This window comes from Phoenix dactylifera, chromosome 3, assembly GCF_051530095.1.
Source record: "Phoenix dactylifera cultivar Ajwa chromosome 3, Ajwa_hap1_PhDact_Kaust_v1.1, whole genome shotgun sequence".
Taxonomy (NCBI): Eukaryota; Viridiplantae; Streptophyta; class Magnoliopsida; order Arecales; family Arecaceae; genus Phoenix; species Phoenix dactylifera.
In genome coordinates, this window is record NC_143192.1 from 49,073,346 (window position 1) to 49,088,523 (window position 15,178).

Consider the following 15,178-nt stretch of genomic DNA (forward strand, 5'->3'; position numbering starts at 1 on the left):
ATAAATTAATAGCCTAAATCAATCAAGAAGCTCCAAGTATCCACTGTACATAAACTTCAGAGTAGAAAATTCCTCCACATTCATTGCATGTCTGATTTAAGACCAAACTATGATTACAGTTCATGTTAAGGCCATTGCACCAAATTATGTAAATTATCAAATCAAATGAATGGTCCAAGAATAGGGTCAAATCCTTCAGATCCATTAACTAATAAATAAGATAATACCTGAAGAATCCACTAAAAAGATTACAATTAAGGAAAAAAAATCAACCTGATGTTCATTGCTCCGTACACAAGATAAAATAATGTAATCTTTTTCTCTACCCTGGAAGGAGTCCACACTGGCAACCTGCAAGGAACATACATGTTGAAGTAAAACTATCTAAAGGGCAACTAACACAGTGAAGATTGATGTTAACCTCAATTTCCTTATAGAGCTGTTGCCTAAGAGCACCATTCCTTGACATATAATTAACGATATACGCCCTTTGCCCTTCATATGGCGTTATAACACCGATCTGCATGATTCCAAAGAAGATGAGTATCAACAATAAAGGCAAGGATATAGTAAAATTTATGTATAAAGGTATCAGAGAAGCTTGACCACCTGACTAGGAATGACACCACTTCTCAAAAATGTTGTAACAATTTTTTCAACATTTGCAGCCTCGGTTCTATTTAGGTAAGATGTTCCACTTGCACTTATCTCCTCTTGTCCCATCTAGAAAAGAAGATGCAGTTTTAGCAATTTCCAATCTAGACCCTCCATAACATAAATTGCTGAAAGTGCACAAATGGATAACAAAGACGTTAGGAACAAAGATATCAGATACCTGGACATAAAAGAACATAGGACGATTGGGGACCGGCCAAGGAAAATCAATGCCAGATGATTGCCTTTCATTTATTGTCACTCCATTTTGAAGGGTGCCCTCATAGAAGCTATTAGAAGGAAATTCTGAGAGGGAAGGATGCATCCGATATTGGACCTGCAAATTCAAACAAGCTTAGGAGTCGATAAATAATCTCCGAGTCGAACAACAAGAAACATATGACCGCAAGCAGTGGTCTGATCAAGTGAATAGAAAACTAATTTACATCAAATAACAGCGGAAAGAATTGCAAAGAGTGCATCTCTCCACGAGCATACTAGGGAATTCAAAAAATAAGTCTTAGAATATTCTTCAGCATCTGCTTAATTAGATAATTCTTTTCTCTCAATTTCTGATCTCTTCGGTGTCATGTGAAGTCTGCTACTTCATTCTTAGGAATGCCCGGTATGAATTAAAATAGGCAAAGTGATAAAGATGTTCGGGATGAAATTTAAAAGGAATACAAGAAATTAAGAATGGTCCACAAGAATGCATATCAAGAACAATTTCAACAAGGACATTCAAAACAATAGGCATTCACCTGACCCATCATGAACAATAACAACATTTCTAATGAAGAGACAGAAACTTGGGCGACAAAAACTTATTTTAAAATTAAACCATGGCATGTGAAGTCTGCTACTTCATTCTTAGGAATGCCCGGTATGAATTAAAATAGGCAAAGTGATAAAGATGTTCGGGATGAAATTTAAAAGGAATACAAGAAATTAAGAATGGTCCACAAGAATGCATATCAAGAACAATTTCAACAAGGACATTCAAAACAATAGGCATTCACCTGACCCATCATGAACAATAACAACATTTCTAATGAAGAGACAGAAACTTGGGCGACAGAAACCTATTTTTAAATTTAAACCATGGCACATGCTGAGTTGACATGGTGATGTAAACAACAAAAGAAAAAAAAATAGATCCTTAATTAAGACCATTATGATGGAGATTATAACAGCATCTAATGTATGTACATATGCACGAATGCATGCATGCATTCAAATATGCAAATGTAAAGCAGGTCAAACAAAATCATTCTTACTGCCTTTATAACATAAGAAAGCTACTATATAACCATAGCATAGACATGCGTCTACTCTGGAATTGGCAGGCATAATAGACAACAAAACTTCCCGCACAATAATAAATTACTTGAAGCTTGTTTGATTTTTAGACAAATAAACAGCACAAGGATCCAAAAGCAATAAGATTTCTCACTATTAAAGTATTGCCAGAATAAAAGCTTTATCTCACAGCAAGAAGCTGCAATGGAGCCTTGTAAATAATTTCTTCCCAACACTTAGTATCAGCTGACAAATAAATAAAGGAAATGAGCAGTCAGCGTGGAAGCAGAAACTGCTAAAACATTCCATGTTCATGCTCCACCTTGCATCTAGTACCACCTAATTATAATCCCAACATTTTATAAAAGGGCAACAGAAAGACTTTGAGGAGAAGTTTGTTCTACTCAGAAACAGAAAAAGGGCCTGCTCTGCCTTAAAGATGCTACATGGACATTTTGGTTTAAAAGTACAAGAATTGCAGAACTATGAGACATGGGAACAGAGTACAGAAAGCATTCAGCATGGGACCACTTTTAACAGAACCAAATTAGGGGTCCCATATGAGATAGAGATGCATAAGAATTTTACATATTTCTAGTATTCTTTAGCGATTTTTGAATATTTAAAATATAGCATGTTGGTATTTTGTTAATTAAGTAGTTAATTTGATTGAAACAGATGTTCAAAAGGTGATAGTAGGTCTGTAACATTATTCAGTTCTGTTACACCATAATTCACAAATAAAGATAAAAAGTACATTATGCAGTTGTAACCAAAAATAAGTTTCCAGTTCTAACCCGCTACAGCAGATCAGGGATACAACCTGAAATATAGTCCAACACCCATCAAAGAATAGACCTTGGCAGCAGCATACCAGGAAAATGGCAGCCGGCAAGGATAATATGTATTTTTGGAGCAGCCTGGCTTTTAGGGCAAAAATAGGTTTAACTCTTGTTTCAAAAAAGTCAGAAAAAACACTACATGCTTCTCATCATAACTTAAAAATCCATCTAATATACCAAGTAGACAAAGACTCTATAAGATTTGATAAGAAAAAGGGATATATCAAAAAATGACTACAGCATTTTTTGGAAGGGAAAAAAACTAATTTCTTTCCAGTATTAGTTGAGAATTTTACTAGTAAAAGTCAAAGGTTCAAAAAAATGTAAAGGTCTTTGCTAGTGGTTTTGTCCATGCTTTTATAAAATCTTCATCGGTCCAGAAATCTTCTTGTTCAATGATTCTGTTGTTCGCACCTCAATATCAAACACATGGCAGAAACAGTGGTCAAGAGTCATGACAAATAGAGTCATGACTCATGACAAATAGAACTGGATATGCACAGGCCTAATCAAAGAAGACAATGCCCACTTAAACAGCGAAACAGCAGTCACTTCCCTGAAGTGCAAAAAAACCTAAAATAAAGAACAGAGGTTTCACCTGCAGTCTGAATGGTTTAAGTCCAAGAAGTACAAGGCGCTCAAAAAGAGACTGCGCTAACCCAGCACGAGCTGCCTTTTTACACATTATCACCGGACCAAGCTGACAATGATCTCCGACAAGAACAACCTAATTCAAATATTGAAAACAGTTCAGAAAACAAGTCTATGAAGATTAATGCATCCTAATATTAATTACTATCATCACCTACCTGTTTGACCCCGAGAACTAAGGGAATAAGACACTCAGGTTCTGTTGCTTGGGTAGACTCATCAATAAGAACCTGAAAATGAAATCAGTATCAGGTTATCATACAATTCTATATCATATGTGACATGAAACTTGAATATTTCAGCATAACATAATCCACCTGGCGGAATCGGAAATTTGCCAGTCGAGGATCTCCAGCACCAACACAGGTGCAACAAATGACATCAGCATTCTGTAATATCTCCCTCTCAGTGGCCCTTTTCAATGCCTTAAACTTTTTCTCATCACTGCTCGACAATTCACCTGTAAAGGCACAAAATAACTTCATTTCCCACTTCCTCATCATAGGTAAGATAATTTAATCCTGGCATGAATACTGCTGCCCCTATTATAAATTAACACATGGCAGTACAAGATAATCCCATGCTTTGAGAATTGGAAATTTAAAAATGTGCTCTTCTTTTTACTGAAAGGCATTTTGAGAAGATCGTAATGGCAACAAATGCTCTAAAATGAGCTTCCAGCAAAAATAAAAAATAGGGAGTCAAGGAAAAAGCATGGAAAAAGTTAATGGTAAAGGTGCTTAAAAAACAACTGAAATAGTTAGAAAATGAAAAAAAGAGATGCCATAGAGATCGGTCTTTTTGGTCCAACAGGTTCTGTCCTCAGTATAGCACCGCAAAATAAAACTCATTCGAGCATCAGGGGTTCTAGGAATCCAATACAAACCGGAGAACAAGAAGATCTCTTAGTTTAAGAGGAGGAAGGTTAGATGGGAAGGACAACCTCTTTTAGCCACTTAACACGAGACTTTCTGCAAAGATTGATTCTTGAAGAAAAGCTTTATCTAGGGTTTGGTTTGTTAAGGGGCAGTCATTTTGTCAGAAGTCTAAGATAGTTATAGCCCAGCTTGAGATTTCAAAACCTCATCCTCAGGTCGCCTGATGTTCTGAAACAAGGCACCAAGAAACTACCCATTCCATGGCTGGAGAATGCCTTTCATTGCAGCTTTTTGAAAAAGATGAAATGAAAGATGATAAGACAACAGGGGATTCCATTCCATTATAAGAATAACAAGGAATACTTTGCAAGTACATTCTACGGAATGACAAACTAAAAGACAACAGGGGATTCCGTTCCAGTGAATAATAAGGAATACCTTGTTCATCCTTTAGCAGTTGGAGCTTATGAAGTTCACTCTTTTCAGATGTATCAAGATGTCGAACCTGCAATATGAAGAGAATATCAGCGATATTACCTGCAAACCCCTTGTGAAAGTTATTTAAAAAGAAATACAAACTAATTTACCTGATAGTGAAGTGTCAGATGCTCAACAGGAGACATAACAGCTTCTCTTGATTTAGCACAAAGCCTAACCACCTATTGCATAATGTCAAAGGAAAATAAACGTTACCACAAAAATAAACAACTTACTGGTAATGCCACCAATACCAAGAAATTTGAAAATATTTTACCCCCTAAATTTACATAGGTTGTGATGAACTAATCTTATAGAACATAAGATAGAACTGTAAATACTGAATGATGGCTGTAAATGTTACAAGAGAGGAATGGAATCAAACAAGGAAAATAAATAGTAGTATTCAAAATGAAAATTAAAATACATTGTTTAAGGCAACATGTTAGCATTATCATCATTTTCAATTCCATTAACAAATGTGTATTTCTTAATCATGGAAAAATGATATGAAAACTCACATAAGTATATATTAAGAAAACAACACAGCCAAAAACAAAGAGTAGAAGAAGAGATGCATTATAAATTAGTAAATATGTGTTAGGAATTTTAACCTTTAATCCTGTTGAACTTATCTTCTCAGCCAGTTGGTCAACAGCCACATTACTTGGAGCACATACCAGGACCTGAAATTAAACGAAACATCAAATATGATGAGCATGCACTCCATCTCAAAATGTCACATTAGCAGTGCAAGTCATATGAAATCAATTACCTGCCCTTGTCCTTGTTTAGCCATGTGGTATACAATTGCAGCAGATGTGACGGTTTTCCCTGTGCCAGGGGGGCCTTGTATCAAACTAATTGGTTTCTGAAGGACGCTTTTCACAGCAAAAACCTGCATAGGGGGGAAATTCAAAATGAACATTAGTCACAGGTATGAAAAATATATTTTTCAGGAAAATGTTCCATGAACATACTGCAGATACAACAATGACATGCATAAATTTGACATAAAAAATAATCTTTAACAAATTGATTCGTAGATCTCTTCAATTTTTATGAAATCTAAAGAGACATCAAGTCAAAAACAAACATACTTGGGATGCATTTAGTTCTGGTAAGCCAGGGGCACCAAAGCGGCGGGGTAGCGTGTTACGAACTATTTGAAGTTCAACTTCATGACCTAAAAGGTGATGGTATATGTACCTGTACAGAGAAAGAAATTAGCATATACAACTAGCTATGCAGTTACCCAATAACTACAATCTACTACTGTGGCCACACTTCAACTTGCAATAATCCAACTAGCATACGACATAGTTCTAAAAGGTGGCCACATAGGGGCACAAATGGGATAGCCTGCAGGCCAACTATTACACTGTTCAGGCCAGGTTTCCAGGTTGGCCCTATTGAATTTGCAAATCCTTGACCCAGCATTGCCCAATTGCACCTATTAGGAGACATGGAGACAGTAACGCTTAGTCCAAGGCAAGGTTCGCCGTACCGGTACCGAACCCCGTACCGGTGCCGCACTAGCATAAGCGTATCGAATGTCGGTACGGTACGGTACGCGGTACGTCAGGCGTACCGACACTGGCGTACCGATACCGGTATCCATCGGTACGGGTACGGTACGCCCGGTACCGACTTGTACCGATCGGTACAGCATACCATGGTCCAAGGCATGACCAAACATGTCAGGACCATTAGTCATTCTGCATTATGAAATGTTGTAACATCAAGTCATAGTGCATTTTGTAGGCACAAGCTTTGCAGAAAAGTTTTTCCTGCTCGTGGACACAGTTGCCATTTCATTTACATGGAACCATTTACGAAAACATGACATTAAAAAAATATAAATTACAGTTATTCATCGAAATTATTAAATAGCAGACAAGAAACTCACCCACTGGCACTAGTTTCATCCACGGCAAAAGTTTTCATTGCTCCTTGCATTCGATCAAAGCTGGTACTCTTCCAAACAAAATCTACACTAAATCCGTGGTTCACATCAACAGGAACTCCCTGATAAGCATAAAAGGCAAGCATGTAAAACAAAGCTAGAAGTCAAAATGAACGCTAATGTATTTAATTTTATGGCCAAACCTGATTAGCACGAAGTTCAAGTGCAACCTCCTCCTGAGCAGTTAGCTTGATCTGATGGCATTGTTACAAATATATGAGCACAGATAGTAAATATCGGGTGACATGAAGCGGCTAAAACAAGAAAAAAAATCAAGCAATATCCATAAAAACTTGAAAGAATGAATACACAAACTTAGATAACATATCCTTGTAAATACGTTCTATATCTTCTTCACAACCATACCACATGTCCCACAGACTGCCATGCAGGATGAGCTGCATCTCCTGAATAACGCAAACGCAACTCATCTCCCGGGACAAGCCTTAGTTCATTGTCTTCCTGTAAGATTATATATTGCTCTAAATGTCAGCTAAAAGAAAATGATTGAAAATCAAGAGGTACGTACACATAAAGCAGTAATATCACATGAAAATAAAATTTTCTACATGCCAGATAAATAGAAGAATTACTTAAAACAACCTTGGGGAAGACGAAGTAAGCAACGCGTTTCTTGTTAAGGCCAATATCCCATCGTACTGTCACGTTATCTTTACTCTGTGACTCTTTCATCGTCTACAGAATGAGTTCATCAACAAAACATAATCAAGAGAATTAATTAAAAGATTAAAATACTTAGTTCAGGACAATGCATAGCAATGATAATAGCCCATAATAATAAATTGGTAAGAGTAGAAACAGTTTCCAGATGCAATAGATTTCTATTCAACATTGGGATCCATGCCTCGGATAGCAACATAAAAATGGCACGCATACCTTATCATAATCAGCTTCAAGCTTGATGAGTGGTGCAAAGACATTTTGATACTGATAAAAGAAAGAGGGGACAACAAAAAAATATCATCAACCTCCTGAGACAAAACAGAATACTGAAGAAGACCAATTCTATCAAAGCTTTACACAAGCTTTAAGACAAACATTCAGATACAAACTATCATCATACAGAGTTTCAGTTTTAAATTTTCAAAGTTAGACTTGCACAAGTCGAATCCAGAACCTGATAAGCGTCTTCATACTTCAAAGCTACAGGCTGAGGCTCATCATCTACTCCAGGCTTCTCAAGATCTTCTAGAGTAGCATCAGGGTTTGTCTTCCACAGCTCTTCCACTTTGTTAATTTGCTGAGCACTGATATGCCGTGCTCTCAGCTGTTCCTGCTCAGAAGGGACCTGAAGACAGAGCCCAATTAATTATGAACCTTATGGGAAATGTGATACCCACATAAAAGATGAAAATGAAGATTAGCAAACCTTGACAAGCCATGGAAGGAAACACCGATCGTCAATGAGTGGACACCATTGGCTGAGATCCCAATTCATGTCTTTCAATGCATTGACACTCAAACAAGGCTCTCTGCACAAGAGCACGACAACACTCTCTGTTTTCGCAGAGATAAAGCCAAGAAGGAAAACATTGCGGCAGCCACAGTTATAGCATTCAAGAATTGTTTCTCCTAACGGGCTGTCTTTGTGGAGACAAACTTCCTTGTGTTTTGCTCGAACCTGGAGAGAAGAATAGAAATCTGTTATGAGAAGACTACTACTATCCTTCAGTAAGATAAAAGCCTAAATGATTGAGACAAATTTGCTTGTATAGCACTTCTAAATATTATTATCTGTTTCCAAATATATCAAGGAGTGCAGTTCCCTATACTAAATTTTCCCCTATTTTCTCCTTGCTTGAACTTTTGCCAAGTCGAGAATAACTTTATGATATACTCTTAATTTATATGAGCCTAAATTGCAAAGCAAAGATAAGGTTTCCAGTCTCCTATTCTCAGACCAAAAATAAGCATATGAATATGACAAATGACGTTAATTCTCCTGGAAGAGCTCCTAGCATTCAATTTAAACACCTGATAGAACTTATCTTCTGATAACAGGCTTCCTAAATTCAAAACAACCTTAAATGTGCATACCTGGACTGCAAAACAACATTCAGCATCTTACAGAAGACTGAAGTGAAAAATACTTCCATAGAGAGGTGAAGTGAAATCTAATGACTAATATTATTAACCAAACAATATACATGTATATAGAGAGAGAGAGATCTTCCCAAAAAAAGTGCTAGGGATATCAAGTACACATATGCTCTGGACAATTTAACAGACATAATTTATCCACATAATCAACTTCAATTTTTTGAGGGATATTATGATACAACCATTGGGAAGAAATGAGATGTCTGCATTAAAGAAATTTCATGAGGGAAGTAAGCATGAGTTATTCTTTCCCTTCTCTCTTTACTACTTAATCCAGCATTTTTCCTACAAATCCCACAAGAGTAAGAGAAACAGAGAGTTGTGAGAGATAGGGTTACATAAGAATGGTGATATTCTGTGCACGTGAAACTTTGAACTGGTTATCTTTAATGAATGGATAAGAAAAGGAAGATTGTTTCAAAATTTCTTACACAGCTACCACTACAAGATGGATAAAAGTATCTCTGCCAGCTACCACTTCAAGCACCCCACCACCCAACCCACCCCAACACACCATGCACACATGCACCCTCTTTCTCAAAAGTCTCATCTCATGCTATATGCACAAGACAAATGAGAACAATATCTTAACAAAATCTCTGGTGTCAATGATAATTCCATCTAACTTTTTAAATACTATTCAAGGTTTACGTTTTTGGCTAAATTGGATTAGCATCAGCTGAGACCATGCCAAAACTAACTACTAGGTTCGGATTTCAGTCAATTTCAGTGGAAGCTGATCAATAACAGTCTAGTTTCAGCCATTCAGTATTTGACCAATGATTCTATAAACCTTTTTGTCTTCAAATACCATTTTGGGATCATTTCTTGTTTCTTTACATATATATGCACAATCAACATTGATTCGGTCCATCTTAATTTTCTGGCTTGCAAGAAAGGGCTTTGACTATCATAATAGCCTTTCTCAGGTAATTCTCAAACAACCCAAGTATTATCAATTTTATTCACAATTCCACAAAAGCTACAAAACAATGCAAGACTAAAAAGAGTTCATTGACCATCAAGAAAGAACAGGAAACTATGAAAACGTCCCTATCAAAGATTGAATTGAACGCAATTATAATAACAACTCCACTGGTTCAAGGAAACTCTGGCCTTCAGACCATATCAGTTATCTTGTTCCAACTAGATGTCGCAACAAGCACCGGATAATGGCAGACTGACTACTTTAAGATTCAACAGATCATAAAATTACTGCCGATTATGCATTGTTCCTTTCAAAGTTTAACTCACAAATCAACTAGAATAAAAGAAGAACTTTCTAAAAAAATGAAACAGAAACTAACCCTTTCTCCTTCATCTGGTTTTAGACCATACTAATTACAAATCCAAACAAAGTATCACAACTTGGACGTACAGATGTTAGCATTTTAAATACATTCTAACATTAGAATTACAATAAGATGACATTGATAGAGGAGAAAAAGAAAGGAAGAAATCAAGAATTGTTAAAAAAAAGATACCAGCTAAGTTTTGTAGGAAATCAAGAATTCATGTGTTTTCAATAGAAAGAAATATCCGAGAGAGAGAGAGATACAGAAGGGCAAGGGATCTTTCACCACGCACCAGGTGATTGACGATGTGGGATCCCGATGTATTTCCCCTCGAGTTGCAGAACCATTTCCGGCACGACGGGATGTTGCACCTCACGACACATGCCGGATTCTGCACCCCACAATACCGGCACGCATGCTCTGAGAAATCCGCCTTCCCATATTCGTAATTCTCGTCCTCCACCGTCTCCTCGAAGCTAAGCCCGCTCATCCCCGCCGCGAGGGCATCGGCCGCCGCCTGATTGCCGGTCCCGCCCCTGCCCTTGGACGACGAGGCGGAAGCCGACGACCCCGCGCCGGCCTCGGGAGCCAGCCGATCGGCGGAGGGGGAGTCCGGCACGGCATCCGGCGCCGGCGGATGGGGCCAGGCTGGGGATCGGGTGGGCTGTGAGAGCTCTCGGAACTCGGGGTAGTCGTACTCGTCCCCCTGAGTGTTGAACTCGAGGAAGGTGTAGGCGTCGCCGCCGGTGTCGGGCTGCGACGCCGTCTCGTAGAGGTTGTTGACGACCGAATCGGCCGCCATGCCCACAGTTAGGGTTCCCGCGGGGGGCGCTCTCTCCCCTTCTGGATGGCGCGAGGGAGGAGCTAGGGTTAGGGTTTAGCCCGGCAAGGACAGAGAAAAACGACAAGAGGAGTTAATTGGGAGGTTCGGTAATTTTGGAGATCTATAGATACCGGAATCAGATCGGAGGAGGGGCGACCGACACGGGAGACCGTGGTTAAATACAAGGTTCAGCCCCCGGTTAAATCTGACCCTAGCTTAGGTGTGACGCACAACAAACCAGTTTAATGCTTTGATACGATACAAGAAGGAAGTTAGCTTGGGTTCAACGCTTACGAAATCTTTTTGATGATCAGGGGTTGGCCAATACTAGGTCAAATTTGAGCAATTGATGCACAACAATTCCCAGACCAGAATGGTGAATATGACAAATAGATTGCTTTTGCATAATTATGCAGCATATCCAAATAATTAATTAATCTAATGTCATGTATGTCAAAAACAAGTCTCATTTTGGCCACTTGCCAAACACTAGGGTGTTTGGTTGCATAAAACATTTTTAGTCATGAAGTGTCACGTATACATATCATCAATCAACTACAAATATAGCTGAGGCTGGATGTAGGGACATAAAGAGGTATATCAATCACGAAATATAGGATTGGAATGATTAACATATTTTAGGTTTAGATTTGAAAGTCATATTCAAAGTCTCATTAAGCTAACATTTTCACTCATTTAACATTAGTTTAAATTGTACAATTCTTGCTACCGAATCCATGTTAGATTTTTCATACTTAATGCCGTATTAAGTTAGATTTTGCGCACAAAATATAACTTGATCGTATGATATATGCGTTCTATTATGATGCACTTTTTTTTTTTTTGAGATAGTGCTTTTAGATATCTACCATGCATGTTTAGCGTTGCTTGTACATTTTAAACAAATGATTCTCATAAAAGAAGTCAAATATTTAGAGTTCAGTAACCTATATTGTAAAACGAGGATGAGTTCACTATATTTGAAAGATATAAAGAAATATTATAAGAGAAGCCACTTATCTCGACCATGAGTATGGATTGTATGCTACCCAAATAGCATCGTCCGTCTTCATGCAAATATTGTCGACTAGGTACAATGTTACCTCGATTGTTAATACTTAGCCGATAAATTTTTTTAAAAAAAATTAATGATTATGAATCTGTAATTTAGAAAAACAATGTCGCTAAAAAATTATCATAGTTTTAAAAAGAGTTTTTTGCATGGATACCCTTCTAAATATCAAATTTTGCATGAATACCCTTCCAAAATTGATATTTGCATGTATACCCTCGTAAAATTCTGTTATTATACAAATGCCCGTAATATAATGGTTGTTTTAACGATATTAAGAAAAATCATATTTATATTAATTAAAAATAAAATAAAATTTTAAAATTACGCTATTGTCCATGTCTTCTTCTCCCGTTATCGAGATCACAATCTATTTGCATGTCTATTCATTAAGGGTATTTTAGTCATTTTAATTTGAAACTGTTAATTTTTTAACATCGTTAGCTAGCATGGATACATATGCAAAAATAAAAATAAAATAAGAGTAGAATGGCAAAAATAAGTGTTTCATGAGGATATCTATACAAATATTAATTTTGAAAAGATATTTATGTAAAATTTGATATTTAGATGAGTATTTAAAAAAAAAAAGAAAAAAAGAGTGCAATAGACGATGGAAAGCAAGTTCTTCTTATAGAAGCGAACCCAAACAAGGCCAGTCACAGGGAAGAAGAAATGGTGCCAAGAAAGTAACACATCTTTTCTACACACCGCAAATTTCAATGCCATTTACGCTTACAGTACACGGCACGACAATCTCTTCTATCCGTGCACTGCTTGCTTCTTTGCTGCGTGACATGGACCACATGGTTGGACGTCAATTCTCGAAACATGAGAATTCTGTACGAGAAAATGCATGTGTGCCGCACGTGAATACTTGGGTGGAGCTAGAATTTATGACAGCGGCGGCCTCATAGTACTCCCAGAGTTGGTGGGCATATTTATTTGCTACCTTTGGTTGCCAAGAGGCAGGAAATTTTATGTAATTGAAACAACGCCATTCATTTGGACCGAACTGATGAGAACAATTAACTTGCATGATTTAATGCTAACTTAGAAATCTAATTTGAACGATTATGTGATTCAGAAGAATTGCCAAATTCGGTATGGATAACTTTAATTATTAAAGGTATTCATAAAGATAACTAAAATTGATATGAACTGCTTTGGCTACTATAAGTACTCAAAAAAATAATCAAACTTCATATAGACCATTTTGACCACTACGGATTTTTGGAAGAATCATCAAACTTAATGTGGATCATTTTAGTTATTATGGATATCTAGAATGATCACTATACTAAATGTGGACTATTTTGGCCAGGAGCGAAATCTGCCACATCTGGATGCCAAGCCAAAAGCTAATTTTTCGGAGGTCATAATTTTTTGATATGATCTTGTTAGATGTATGCCCTAGAAGCCAATCTGGCGGACACATTATTAATTCTGGGACATAAATTTGTACTTGACTTTATTATTATTGAATAATAAATGGGCATCTTTTCATTCATATTGTTTATGTGTCTATGAATCGTCCAAGGAATTAATAAGATGATGATACATATTCTCAAAAGTTAAGAATTTGAGCCATGTATCATTGGTGATTAATTTCTAAATGCTCCTGATCAATGGATCATCACGAGGACGGTGATTGATCCAATCAGTGCACAGATCGCTTTCCTTATGGATGGACGAGACTCGAGTCCACAGTGTAGGGACACTGAAGTGATAGTGCAGGTGCTTGTTAGAGAACAAGGGTACTGAGCGTGACCAAGACAAGAAGTCACTTGGATGTCTATCCACTCGTCAGTGACTTACTTGATGTTGCAGTAGTGTGACTGGTCCTTTGACCTGCGGTGCTTCGGCTATTCACAGTAAGGTTATTGTAGTTTGACTGCACATATACATGGTCTCTAGTCATATGGGTCCTTGTTGTGTAGATTGGCTGCAGTAAGTTCACTGTAGGAGTAGGGTATGCACTTACATAGAATCTATCGACCTTGATAGATGAGGAGTGATCCTATGTGATTTATTAGACTGAGTTCTAAGACCTTGGCCAGGGCAGTAATATAAAGTGGAGAAAGAGTTTTCCACTATCGAACTCAAGTCGAATAAATCTAGACATATGACAGACGATGGGGTTTGACGAGTTATCCATGACCTCCGGTCTGTAAAGATCCACGATAGAAGGACTGTATCATATGATAACTACACCTAGAGGTTCATCATTCTATTCTGCTGGGTAGCCACTATATACTGCTAGGTGTCACTGGTGGATGGTGAGACTCACAGGGATCATCTCGATGGTCGATAATCCCTAGTGAGTTGAGTTGGAATTGTTTCAACCCATTGAAAGGAGTTTTCAATGATATTGTGATAGAGATCGTAATATATCTCACTACTAGTCAGAATAGAACTTATGGGGTCACACACATTAGAGGTATTGACCGATCCGATGGTTGAATGTGATTAGGAATCACAAATAATCAATTAGATTAATAAATGGATAACCCGCTAAGAGTTAGTGGTTAGAAGAAGGAATAATTGCAATTGGATTGCAATTTAATTTAATTAATTGGATTTAATTAATTAGACTTGATCACGAGTCCTACTTGGAGTAGGATTCATGGAGTCCTAATTGGATTAGGATTTCAAATTAAATTAAAATCCTATTTGGAATAGGATTTCTAAAGTCCTAATTGTCTTAGGGCTGAAATTTAATAAGTCCTAATTAGATTAGGATTATTTTAAGTCCTAATTAATTTTAAAATTAATCTAATTAATTTCATGACTCCTAATTGGATTAGGATTGAAGAGTTGAATAGAGTCATGGTTCAATTAAATCCTAATTAGATTAGGATTTGGAGGAAATTGAAATGGGTGCATATAAATCCTATTTTGACTAGGATTGGACTCATGCAATAGACCTAAATTAAAAATACCCTTTAATTTATTTAAATGGCAGATTTAAATAGATTTGAGGGAGTGGCCCACGCCCCTCCCTTTGGGGTGTGCGTGGAGAAAGAAGGAGGGGCATACGCCGCTCCTAGCTATTCAAATAATGGGATAAGGATGAGTTCCTAAAAAATTGGAACTTATC

The 15,178-nt window shown here is 37.3% G+C and overlaps 1 protein-coding gene across 2 annotated transcripts in view; it reads right to left on the bottom strand.

Annotated features, from left to right (window-relative positions):
* Nucleotides 1-11,155, bottom strand: part of LOC103703577 (regulator of nonsense transcripts 1 homolog) — a 33,264-nt gene extending 22,109 nt beyond the window's left edge. For both annotated transcript variants that reach the window (XM_008786484.6, XM_088718786.2), the window contains exons 1-20: nt 10,476-11,155; nt 8,158-8,409; nt 7,906-8,076; nt 7,665-7,715; nt 7,371-7,463; nt 7,134-7,229; nt 6,911-6,961; nt 6,711-6,829; nt 5,902-6,010; nt 5,577-5,699; nt 5,416-5,487; nt 4,912-4,983; nt 4,763-4,829; nt 3,764-3,906; nt 3,605-3,676; nt 3,394-3,522; nt 836-991; nt 610-723; nt 422-520; nt 274-351 (exon numbers count right to left, since the gene is read on the bottom strand). In XM_008786484.6, coding sequence (XP_008784706.4) covers nt 274-351; nt 422-520; nt 610-723; nt 836-991; nt 3,394-3,522; nt 3,605-3,676; nt 3,764-3,906; nt 4,763-4,829; nt 4,912-4,983; nt 5,416-5,487; nt 5,577-5,699; nt 5,902-6,010; nt 6,711-6,829; nt 6,911-6,961; nt 7,134-7,229; nt 7,371-7,463; nt 7,665-7,715; nt 7,906-8,076; nt 8,158-8,409; nt 10,476-10,985 — 2,577 coding nt within the window. In that variant the 5' untranslated portion in view covers nt 10,986-11,155. The remainder of the gene's footprint in view (nt 1-273; nt 352-421; nt 521-609; nt 724-835; nt 992-3,393; nt 3,523-3,604; nt 3,677-3,763; nt 3,907-4,762; nt 4,830-4,911; nt 4,984-5,415; nt 5,488-5,576; nt 5,700-5,901; nt 6,011-6,710; nt 6,830-6,910; nt 6,962-7,133; nt 7,230-7,370; nt 7,464-7,664; nt 7,716-7,905; nt 8,077-8,157; nt 8,410-10,475) is intronic.
* Between the last annotated feature and the right edge of the window lie 4,023 nt (nt 11,156-15,178).